This window comes from Athene cunicularia, assembly GCF_003259725.1.
Source record: "Athene cunicularia isolate RWA chromosome 2 unlocalized genomic scaffold, athCun1 chr2_part1, whole genome shotgun sequence".
In the NCBI taxonomy this organism is placed as follows: Eukaryota; Metazoa; Chordata; class Aves; order Strigiformes; family Strigidae; genus Athene; species Athene cunicularia.
Window position 1 is genome coordinate 35,814,997 of NW_020799095.1, and position 12,769 is coordinate 35,827,765.

General features: G+C 38.6%; 1 protein-coding gene across 5 annotated transcripts in view; it reads right to left on the reverse strand.

Moving 5' to 3' along the window:
* Window positions 1-9,631: 9,631 nt before the first annotated feature.
* The window catches only part of MPP7 (membrane palmitoylated protein 7), a 159,212-nt gene continuing 156,074 nt past the window's right edge, over window positions 9,632-12,769 (reverse strand). For all 5 annotated transcript variants that reach the window (XM_026842253.1, XM_026842257.1, XM_026842255.1 and 2 more), the window contains one exon: window positions 9,632-12,375. In XM_026842253.1, coding sequence (XP_026698054.1) covers window positions 12,196-12,375 — 180 coding nt within the window. In that variant the 3' untranslated portion in view covers window positions 9,632-12,195. The remainder of the gene's footprint in view (window positions 12,376-12,769) is intronic.

Sequence of the window (12,769 nt, forward strand, 5' to 3'; positions counted from 1 at the left end):
ACTCATTTCGGTATGGAATCTGATTATGCATAAAGTATTGTTAAAGGCATGCGGCCAAGCAACCATACAACTCGTTTTTTCACTAATATCTATGGTTTTTAGGAACAAAAGATTGTGCTGCTAGCAGCAATAAGTACAGATCTACTTAGAAATGCTATTTGAAATTTACTTTCTCTTTACACTTAAAAGCTATTTAAAAGCAAAACAAATCAAACTGCATCAAAAGTAGCTTTGTGCACTCACATTAAATATATTCATTGTCACACTAAAATTAAGACTTGCTATTTGTGGAAAATCAAAGAAGAAATGTAAGAAACCTTTTCAAAGAGGTTCACTACTCTGCACAGCAAAAGCTCTGCAGAGCCTCTCTGTGACCTAGACTCCGCGTGATTTATTGGTTATCTTTGATAAAGCGAAACTCAAGTGCCTTTTCTGTTTTGTTACTTCCATTTTGACACTAGCAGTAGCAGACAGACAAAGTTTAGTTTTAGCCTGGGAGCTAAAAGAAATACTTCTAACATACATATGTACTGTTACAGTCTGACTTTTAAATGCTCAGTAGTAAAGTCAGCAGGAATTGAGCACTAAAACCAGAGAAGAGTAAATGGAAAGAGACCCCGCCGTATTTGCAGACTTGTGGTAATAAGGAAAGCACTCCTGACTGCTCTTGTAAACTTGTCATGTAAGGGAGCAAGGAGAGAGGTCAGGCAATGACAGACTGCTCTTCCAGCCTGAACAGGGGTTGCACCAAATCTAGAAAACTGAAAACAGTTCGAAACACGCATTTAACGAAAAATAAATGTTATTAAAACAAATTATAGCCATCATTTAGAAATGTAATCTGAAAGTACTGTAGCTCCTGGCATCCATTCAGATGATGTCTGGTAGCGTGCTTGTGTATCATCCACAAAGTATCTTCCAGAATCCTCAGCACCCTGGCTTCAGGGACAACTCTAAATCTTACTGAATTCTGATGATTCTGATGTCATTTTCTAAGCTTAAAGTGTTCTTTCAAGTGACATCAATCATGACTCAACCTGGCCTCTCCTGCCATGTATGACAAAGGCTCCTATTTTTAAACTTTCAGACAAATACAGCCTGTATAACTTTTTTTTTGCCAAAAACACGTCAGTTCAAATCTCACTGTTCTGAGCATATTCTGTTCTTTTGGGATACTTGTCAGCTGGCCTATTTATATCAGGTTTGTAAGAAATTAGATGTTTTTCTAGAATAACAGTCCTGGAGAACAGAGCTTCCACCTTGCATTATTAATAGAATTCATGATAATCTGTGGTTATACTGTCAAGAAGCACAGAGACTAATTGCACAGAGCCAACAATTCACTCAGCATGGTGGTTAAAGTGGATAAATGGATAAAAATGATTTGTATTAGTGCCTGCAGTCTCTTGTAAATGTCAAATACTTTTCTGACATTCTAAAACCCAGGCTGTACAGCAGAAGTGGGAGAGTAGCATTTCGTATTAATTTAAAAATGCATAAAACTGATTATCCTCTTCCAGCACTCAGTATTTCACTGTTTCATGAAGACCCTAGATGCTGCTCATAACTGGCTATATCTTTCAACTCATCATGTCTCTCATTTTTCTTTCAGCAGAGTAGTGAATGTTTTACTTCAGATAAATAGATAAAATTTTACTTCCTGTGTAAGAAGATATTTACAGAGATTCCTCACAGCCAGTTTTCCCACTTGAAGAAAGTTGTAAATATTCATGTCTCCTATTTCCCATGCATGGCAGTCTTGCCATTCCCGTGAACTAGCTGTTCCTTTTGTGTAGATCCCAATCATATGGATGTATCTTCATGTATTTCAGTACTGTCACTTCAGCTTTTTACTGTTCACTTTAATCACCTTGCAGGGTTCAAAGAACACCTGGACTTATTCTCATCTGCTAGTCTTTAACACATTCACAGAATGTTCTAGTATAAAGGATTTACGATATTTCCTTGCTTCACCCCATTCGCGTACTTACCATACATCTGTTAGACTCTCTTTTTTTCGCTCTGCTGTAGTAGAATGATGCACAGGTGTAATCGAACTGACAGAAGTGTTAATGTTTTTCTAAAACAGAACACTTATATTTAGTACAACTGACATTTTCCTCATTGTTCTCGTTAGTACCCACATTTATTCCAAAAGGATTGTGACATGAAATCATCAAAAAAGCTACCAGCTGCACAAGTCTTCTGAAACCTCTGTCATCTGAGTCTGTCTTACACATTACAAAAACATGCAAAAAGGCTTAGAGATAGTTTCAAAAAAAAGAATAGAAAAGGAGTATCCAGGTGCTTTTTGACTGTGGAATACAATAAAAGAGAGTTTGGAAAGTATTGCACAGAAATATAATAATGAAAAACAAGATACGCAGTTTACAAGTTGAAATATATAGTGTTTTGCCTTTGCTGGAGCTGAAATCAGTAAAGCAGACAGAGCTCACTTTATAGGGGTTTACTAACTGCTTGACAGCTCCGAGTTTATGAATGTATGTCTGGCAGCTTACTGGCATGCTGATCAACACTAGAAAATCTTTTAAGACTTAAGGTTAATTAAGGTTAATTATTCTGAGACACTGTTTTAGAGATTTTAGTAATAATTGCCTAAAGTGACAGAGATGAATTGCTGCCTCCATTTTGAGAGCACTTGGGAAATTACTTAAAAGTGTGTGAGAAGATTTATCAGGAACACATTGTAGGTGTAAAAGAGAGGAAACCCTGGATGAACAGCTAAGCAGCAAAGGACATGCCAGTCTAACACAATTCTACAATTTGCATTAAATAATTTAGACAAAGAGTCAATAGATGTGTCAGCAACACATATTTGTTACCGTGTTCTTGACAAGAGTTAGATGCATTTACGTTGAAATTCACTCCCAGATACTAAGATATTAATCCAAAGATAATAACAGACAGGTCTTACACATTTGATTACTCGCTGAAAGATCATCATTGCTGATCCCGTCTTATCACAGAGGCAGACCCTAAGCCCAGAGAAGTCATCAACTTGATTCCAGGGAAAGAGCTGCCAATGCCATTGTGAATGTTATTGAAGTCAAAGGGACCACACATGAACCGAGGCACTAAAGCTCGACAGTAAAAGTCAGCAAGACCTGGCATTTGATTACAAAGTCTTCAGAGCAGAGGCTTTGCTAATTTCCCAGGCACAGAAAGACAAGAGGTAAAACTCTGATAGTGTTAAGAAAAACCCCAAACTTCCACTAAATTCACTAGAACCATGTTTGTGTCCACTGCCATCTCACCTGTGCCACAGTGTTTAACTGCATGAACAATCCCGTGGTTTTAAGTGGTACAGGTGAAAGTCATTTGAGGCTAGCTATAGGAAGCGTTCCTACTATCCCTCATTTAGGGGTTGAAGTGGTGTCAGCTCTCCGCTGATATTTCATACTTGTCCCATGCACATAATACAGAAAGCAGCAGCAGCCCTTAGGTCCTAATAGTAAAGCAATCCAGACTAAGCACTTTCCAATAGCACAAGATGAGGCAATTTACCAGGAAGAGAGGGAGTTGCATTAGCATGAAAAAATTCTAAGTTATTCACAAGACGCTAAAAGAGAAGGAAGAATCATCAATCCTGAACACTGGAACCATGAGGATCCATAAGGATTTTACATGATGCTAGCGAGCCCAGGCCAAGTAACCATTTGCTGTAAGTGGAGCTGTGCAGGGAGCAGAAAGCCTGCAATACTCTCTGAGATTTAGAGAGAATCTGGTCCCTTGTGATTTCCATTTAGATTTTGTGACAGACAAGTTACTGCAGCTGAGAGCAACTCGGGAGTTCCTGCAGAAAATCGGAGCATGAGTGTCTCACTGGAGGTACTTAAATGCAGTCGCAAGGACAATAACAAACACCAAGTGTATAAATGCATCACATTTTGCCAGTTGTAGCAAAGGTAATACCAGCCACCACCATCCCTCTGGTATGAAGTAGGTGAACATGAAGGAGGCTCAGGTTTAAGACCACGCATGTCTCAGGACTTGTTGGACTTGAACAGTCAGGTTTTAAAAGCACTTTTCAGAAGATGGCTTCTGGAGACCACAAAGTCAAGAGCTACATTCGGACTGTGACACTGTGAAGGGAAACCATGTGCAGAGTCTGCCACGATGGAGTTAAGAACTACACACTGGGAGTGCTTTACCTGGCACAGAGGGTAACAACTGCTCCGTGCTAAATGCTTGTAAGGGCACAGGGATAGACACTGCTGCTTCTCATAGTTAAGAGGGAGTAAACAGCATCTTGCTGCTTAAATCATCTTCCCATGCTGTTTTCACCCATAGGCTTCTCACTTTTGTACCAGGCTTGAAGATTTCTGGGTGGTTCAGAGCCCAGGAGAGCCCCAGTTTCTCCCTTCCAGTGGTTCCTGGCCAGCCTCTCCTTTCTGCTCCACATTGTCCTTGTTAAACTATTGGCCCCTGACATGGAGAGGCTTTTCGAGAAGACTGGTTAGGAAGAAAGGAAACAAGATTAAACAGAATAGGTCACTTGAGAACAGTTGCAGAAATTTTGTCTTTATTTTCTTGGTCTAGTAGCTTTGGAAGATAGGAACTCCACATCTTTTATGGTTACATTTAAATAAAGAATAAAGGCTTTAATTACAGCAACTCTTGCTTTCAAGCAGGCAGTAGGGAAGCCAAAAGAAAAATAGGAGAGTTTGCAGTCAGCGTAATAGTGTCTGATAATCAGAAGCGTCAAAAACTTCTGAAGATTAAAAATGGAATAATAAAGTATTTTCCGCTTTTACTAAGTTACTGTATAATCTTACCACAAATAGTGTCTCTGATTTCAAACACTGTGGTGTTACCTATAGGCAGTCTCGATCATGGCAAAGAGTGGCACCTCCTGCTTTGCTTGGAATAGGTTCCCTGTAGCTCCCCTGCCATGCCACAGCATCCCCTCAGCCCATGCGGCTAGCCGACAGTCATGGAGAGCAGAGCTTCAGAAGCGGGGTACATATGTAGTTGGACTTTTGAAGGGAAAATAGAACTTGATACTTCAGTTCCCACAGGATGCCACCACAGAGACTATTTGCTGTAAAATGAAACCAGTGGAGTGGTGTTTTACACCACAGTATCACATAAAAGGCAAGACAGTTGGCCCAGTGATACTCCTACACAGACAAATTCCTGTGTCTCCTGACAGGTTCACATTTCTTTATCTGGCAAGCATAAAATTATAGTCTATGTACAAAGCAGCCTTTTCATTTAGGGAATAATTAAGCTAATCCCAGCAAGATTTCATGTTTAACTGAGTTTGTAGTGAACAAGTTTGTAGTCTGCATTCAATCAAGTTGTTCTGACTTTCACAAAAGAGGGGAAAAGGACTATACATGAAATGCAAAATTCTAAGCTTTCTGAGATGTGTGAGTCCTGCCTGAGTAACACTATTTGCTAAAACTTTGGTATTATATAAGTAGACTTCTTTCTTTGGACTGTCATTAATCTTCCAATTAAGCAATAAGCAGTGTTTTTGTAAGCCTGGGTTTTTTCATTAAAAGAAATGGATATACACTACAGCCCTTGATAAATACATAAACATACATACATATGCGCGCACACACACAATAAAATAAAGTTGTATTGGCATAAAGGTAACATCAGCTGCGCTCATTACAAGATGCAGACTCTTGGCCTTCAAAGTCTCACCTATTCACAAGCGTGGTCAGAGTCTGTGCTTTTTTCAGTTTGGTTTGAGCTGGGGTTGGATCCAGCTGTTGCCAATGATGATCAGAATTCAGTGAAGTCAAAAGAAGACAATAATTCAGGTTCAGTTCTGGTTTTTGACAAAACAATAGTTCAAATCAATCTTTGGTTTTGGTTCTACTTCCTGCATAGCAGCTGTGTAAATAAAAACATCTGGAATAATACCCCAGCAGGGCCAATAACTGAGGCTGCTCTTTCATACTATCCAGATAGCACCAGTAATAACAAAGCTTTCAGGGCAGTTTTCAACAACAAAAATCCCCCCAACCAAACAAAACAACTCCTTTTGTGCCTATCAATAGTAGCCAGGACTACAAATGGGGCTTTGACCATACTGCCTCCATCTGCACCAGTCAGTAAAATGGGCCAAGACCTGTTGTTCTGGCCCTGAAGGAAAGAGGCAGAGCGCAGCTCTGTTTACAGCTAAATTCCCTCCTGCAGTCAAGCTGGCCTCATGGCTGCTAGGACCACAGCTGAAGCTCTGCCAGGAAGCCGCCTACCCTCCTCATCCTCCTGTGAGATGCTGAATCCCAGGTCTGCCTGCCCCATTATGGCAGCACAGCCTCTGGTGCCAGCTGGTAAGAAGCTGTGCTCACTGGATCTCTTGGAAACTTCTTGCTGGTCTGTACTGCTCTGTTATCCCTCTGACTTTTTTAGTGAGCTTCCCTGAACCTGGGACTACGTCTTTGTTCCATGTTCATACAGTGCCTAACACAGGCCAGTCTCTAGTGGGAGTAGGGCTCCAGAAGCTGCATCAAAGTAGGTTTAGTAGGGAAGCATAATCCATGCACGGTGTGCAGAGCTCTCAGAGAGAGTAAAATATGAGAGAGCCTATGTGCACTATGGAGTGGTCTCAACCCATGCTTCCACCTGTGCAATTGTCCCATCATAAATGTGCGCCTGACCACGAATCATGACTACTCCCATCATTTGAAGCCTAGGCCAATTTCAAGCTACCATCATTTCTTAAAAATAAGCCAGTAATTCCAATATAGAAAAGGGAGGGGGGACACCATAAAATGTTCAGAGGTGACATAGAGAACAAGCAGAAATGACCCCAATTGTCATTTTCTTAAAGAAGAACCCCTGAAGCCAACACCAGCTGTAAAAAAATTAAAATAGCTCCTGGTCTTTTTGACTACATGTTCCCTGCTACCACAGGGTCCTCTCACAGAAATTTTGTTTTCATGGGACAAAACACTGTTGATGTGCTTCTCCATTTGGATCAAAGGCTAGCTCTTCACCTCTGTTTCAGAAACACACCACCTCTAGTGTCCATTGGGAAGGAGTTAAAAATGTCCTTGTATGAAATTTTTGGTGCCTTACTGTTTTTCAAGACTAGTTAATTACTTTTCCCCACCTTGTATGACTGAGATTACTAAAGCTGTACAAGGGCCACGAAGAAAAAAAGAATGAAATTGCCAGTGATTTAACCCAGTTTAATAAGTTTGTGTTAAAGCTGTGACTGCTGTACTCTTGCTGTAAAAGTTAACAAAATCAGAAGAAAGTAAAGCAACAGCTTTGCCAACATCACCAGGATCCGGAGTACTCCTTCTGGGTACTACATTTCAACTCTCCATAATTCCAACAGTTTTGGCTTTCCCTACCAATAATGATTTACTGGCACTTATTTATATTTACCAAAGAGGGAACAGAAACCACAGAACATTCACAGCCAACTTGCTAAACTCCTTGTTCAGTGACTTACAAAAACAAAGATGCATTTCCAGAGTAGTACTCGCATTTGTAATTCTCAGTCGTGCTCTGCTGTACCCACAGACCCTCTGCCTTTAAAACATCTACCGAATCCCTTAAAACTAAGTTTCCATGAGGCTGTGTATAATCCTATAGAAAGCTTGTAACATCTTTGTTAAACCACAAATCTAAATTTCACTTGAGGAAAATTATCGCATGCCTTCTGTTTTTTTTTAGCATATTCAAGTTGTGAATATTAATATGGCTACTGAAAGGAAATAGACCTAATTACAAAAGAAATTGTGACCTAATTTTCTCTGTTTATTTCTTACCAAGAAGTCCTCAAATACTATTTCTGCCATTTGAACCCTTTTGTAAATCCTGAAGATATTTCTCTCCATTCATTATTGAAATGTGTAGCTGGCAGCTTTGTACCACTAAGTCTTCAAAAATTTGATTAAACAGACATATGTGTACATCTAAAAAAGAAGCAAAACAAAGACTCAGTAATGACAAGGATTTACCCTCTTTGTTAAAATGTTGGATGTCAGCTACACAAAATACCATAGTATTTTATTATAGAGATGTAAAATCATTCCATACAGCCTTCCAAATATCCAACTAGTATTTCAGACACAGATACCAAGAGAGAAAAAGACTCCAGCTGTCTAGAACTCCAAATTCTCTCATTTGTACTGTCATTTAACATAAGACAAAATTTAAGACCAGACTTTAACTGTTTCCAAATGCTTTTGTGTATGTTTCTGCTGAAACCTTTAACCATTATCTAGCACCAGAATTCTTAAACAACAAATACACCCACTGAGTTCCTTTAATTTTGTGTTCAGACATTTTTCTGTCGAATGCTTGGTATCATACATTAATCATGGTAATATATGATAAATACCTAATAGCTCTGAGAGCAAAAGGATCTTGGGCAAATTGCAAGTACAAATGATTTTAAGCACTGATATACAGAAAACTTAATCCTGTAGGGAAATGACTGTGGATACTGCAGCAGCAAAAATAGACTCAAATTATAACTTTAACTGTAAATCTCTGACGAAACTATTCAAACTTTGAAACAATCTCACAAAAACTAAATATGAGCTTTACCAAGAAAAAAATTCTCCATGCACAGTAGAAACCTGAACCTAAGCACATGTGGGAAACGCAGAATACTGCACTGAAACAAAACAGAAGAGGCTTAAAAGTCTTTTCTCTAATCCTAGTACGTGTTAGGCTTTTTTTTTTTTTTTTTTTTTTTAGACATAACACAATGCAAAACGTAACCTAGTTTAAGCATTACTTTGTTTGAGTCCCACAAAGGCACACAACCTCCCATGGGACTTGTGAGAGGCCTGGGAGCATACATGACCGATGAAATGCGCTGAGTCAATAACTGAGATAACACTTCAAGCACTCTGCAAGCCCGGGCCAGCTGATGTCTCAATTTGAATGTCTCAGTTTGACCCACTGACTTAAGCTTTCCCTCTCGGCGGGGTGGGGAGGGCAGGGGGCATGTAAATATCTATTTTGAAGGAGAATTCTGGAAAAGAAATGAAGAATTAAGAATTTTAGTCCTTGTCCTAGGTTGCTTTATTTTTCCATTTAAAGATAACAAGCATTACAGTTAATAGACCTACAAAATAACTTACTAAGGCATTTTACCTTTTAAAGTCATTAAGCCTATATGTTATGGTGCAATTCACAATAAACAAAAGACCACCATCAGTGAATTATCAATAATTTATTGTTTTGCATAAGAAGGTAAGATCAGATTTCAGGTAAGACATCGACCAAGGACCTGGTGGCAAATTCAAGTATAGAGCTTGGTACAATATTAAAAAATACTACCATTTGTTTGACTATGGCAAACAGCTAAAACACAATAAAACATCTGGACTTGACTGTCAAAACATACAGTTCTCTAAAAACCCACACAGCACAACTTGAATATGTGGAATATTGGAAACATGTTGAGTCGTCTTCGTTCCCAAATTCTTAGGAGTCAAAGGAACAACACCACCACCCCCCCTCCTTGGTATCCCAGAACAATTCAGCACATGGGCTCAGCGTCCATCACAATAAGCAGGCTCCTGTCCTGTTGAAACTGTTGGGCTAAGACATTTTTTCTTCCTTCATCTACTATCATCTTTGCCCACCTCATGGAGGCTGGTGGCCTAGATTTAATTTTTTTAAATGAAGCTAACACTGTTGATTTTCAAGAGCAATCCAGTAATTTAATTAAAACTATTTCTCACTCCTGAAAGACTCTGTGCACAATTTATTCTGTTGGTTGGATTTATGTTTTTGTGATTCCCTTTCTTTTGCAGGTGTTACAATTCAGGAATTAGCTCCTGGCTTGGAAACAGGGCAGGCAGCCATCTGTCTAGGAAACTCCTGCCAGGACTGTGCCGAGGATCAGAGGGTCAGTGTCTCTGTAAATGCAGCAAAGCACCATGCTGCTTACTGCTGCCCGGCACAGCAAACCTGTGTAGAAGGTCCTCCTAGACCACACTGACCCAGGAATGGGAATTAAATTAATTTCAAAAGGACTAGAAAAGCAGCCTGCAGGACAGCCAGAACTGTTTCTACCAGGGAGTTTGCAGATTATTCTAGCATCTATTTCTTAAAGAGAAAAGCAGGTTCCTTACGTGAGCTTTATTGTACACTAATGTTCTGAGACAGCCCAGGTTAGAAGCAGTGTTAAGGGTGTTTCAGTAAGGACTAAAGCCTCTCTTGTTGGAAATGGCAAGATCCTGTGAGATGCTGAGTGCTCACTCAGTTTGGGCTGGTTGCAAGAGACAGTGAGGGCATTCAACATCTCGCAGGCAAACAGACCTGCTGAATTCCAGATCCCCTGAAAAACAGTTTGATTTTCAGTAATGAAAAAAAAATGGAAAAGATTTTCTCAACTCACATAATCTCCATGCAATTAATTTATCAACAAATTTCTATTTATGTTACAAAAACATTTAAGTCCACTGCAAAGTCGTGATTTTTGACAAAAGTTACATTATAGCTGTTCAAGCAGAGCGTGTATCCATACTGGGATTCAGTACATCTGTAACTCTTGCATAAATGTTTCCAGACTCCTGGGGATTTTGCTGTTGTTGCTTGCATTTCATTTGTTTTATACGACTCTAAGCCAAATGCAATGACCCACACATTAAATACGCATTTAGAATAAAACTGCAAAATCTGATGGCTTTATCAGTGTATAAACTGAAATAAAATATTTACATGGAATGTTGAGCTCCATTTACAGACAGTGTCTCAAATTACATACCTAGTAATCGCTTTAGTAAATGATCACATTGACAAGAAATTTAAAAACTTAACATCCCTTTTCAACCCTTTCATAAATATATAAAGTTTCACTAAATTATTTTTTCTTTAAACAAGACAGCTATATTCTCTTTACAGATTAACATGAAATAACCGTTTCCTGTTTGAATGCCACAGATAGGATGATCTGAAGTCAGCGAGTTTCTATACACATTCTGTACTTACAAGACATATTCACAACACAACACACAGGTGTTTCTTGGTCTTTACAGATGTAGTAATTTCCTGCATATCAGCAGTAAATAAAGAAAAATACCAAATTATCTATATTAAAAATACATCATCTAATATACATTTGCTTACACTGCCACATCAGATTTTAAGATGAGGTTTCCAACTGTGTCTGAGCAGTGACCAGGATATTTTTTACATGAAGTCTATAGCACTAATTTACCTTTGAGTGGAGACAAAGTATATGCTACACTACTAAAAAGTATCACTACTTACTAAACAATAAAAAGCATTAATCTCTTACAACTGCTTCCCAGATCTCCAAGGTTTCCTCATTAATTGTTTGCAAATTTCCGATGGAAAAATTATTCTAAAGTATGTCAAAAATGTCTGAAATCAATTTAAAGGGGAAAAAAAAAAAAAAAGTTCCTACTTTGTTGCTATTTGTATCACTTTGCCACTGATTTTACAGAAGATTAATCCCACAGACTTTGAAGTTATATACATAGTAACTCATATTTTTCCCTATTTAAATAAATATTCCTGTGAGTTTTCTTTGTTGTGCCACAAAGCATGCATGAAAATATTTTCAATTTATGCATGCTCACAGCAGAGTATTTCACAATTAAGCCACTGAATACATCTTTCTTTCCATGACACTGTAAGTGCAAAGGAATACTAAAATCACTCTGTACATGTAAGACAAGGTTCACATCTAGAAAAGTAAAAACACTTATCCTGATATGTAATTAAAACTACGATGTCTTCCTCATAAAAATGTTGGTCACTTTTTGCCTGTTTCAGTTCTCTCAAGCACTTAAGGGGTAATAACTTCCAAGTGCTAATGTACTCTTTATGGAGCAGTTATGCTTAAAATCATCAAAGTGCTGATCTCCAGTTTTAATTAGTATCTTCTGTAAACTCTCTGTTAAAAAAAGCTTACCTTGGAAATACACAGATGATGCTAAAGAGGTGTTTGGCAGTTTTGTTAGACTAGTATTAGCTCACTTTATGGAGCATACCAAGACTTCAGTTTAATCTGGCTGTTCTGCCCCAAAACTGTGGGCAGAACAATTGAAGACACAGGAAAACAAGACCAGTTCCAAGTGCATGAAGAGTGTACCTGCTGCTCAGGTAGAGTTAGAAAGACCTCCTACCAAGAAAACGGCCATCGAGTAATGCCTAACCATGCCCATTATTTAGATGCTGAGACAACAGCAGATGTTTTCTCTATTTAAAACGTTTTTATGAATGTAGCCAGCTGACAGGAACCCAGAAGGTCTCGGTCTCCAACCTGTCAAAAGTTGCTTTAAGCTCACTGTAAGCTGTAGCGAGGTCATCGTTGACTATCACCTTATCGAAAAGGTGGCCATACTGGCTCTCCATCACGTGGGCAGATTTAATCATTTCTTGAAAATCTTCTTCCTAGTAAGATCAGTGCAAAGCATAGTCAGTCCACAGCAACATCACATAAATTCTGTGGTAAACACAAAGCTACTTGCTTATTTCTCATCTCATCAGGAGATGGAAACTGTACTTTTAATTTAAAAAAAAAAAAAAAAGGAAATTACCATTACAAGTAATCTTGGAGAGTAGATTCTTGTGAGTAGGCTCTGCTCAACAGGCAATTCTTTCATCTCTCCCCTTGCAGTGACACAATTAGTCACTGCATGGTAATTACAGAGACATTTTTGGTTAGCAGTACCAGTGAAAAATCTTTCTAGCTGTTTACTTTGATGATACATTTAAAGTTTCATTACTTAAGTCTCAGCTTGCTATTAGCATGCGACATATTACAGTGTAGCCTTTATACTTTTAA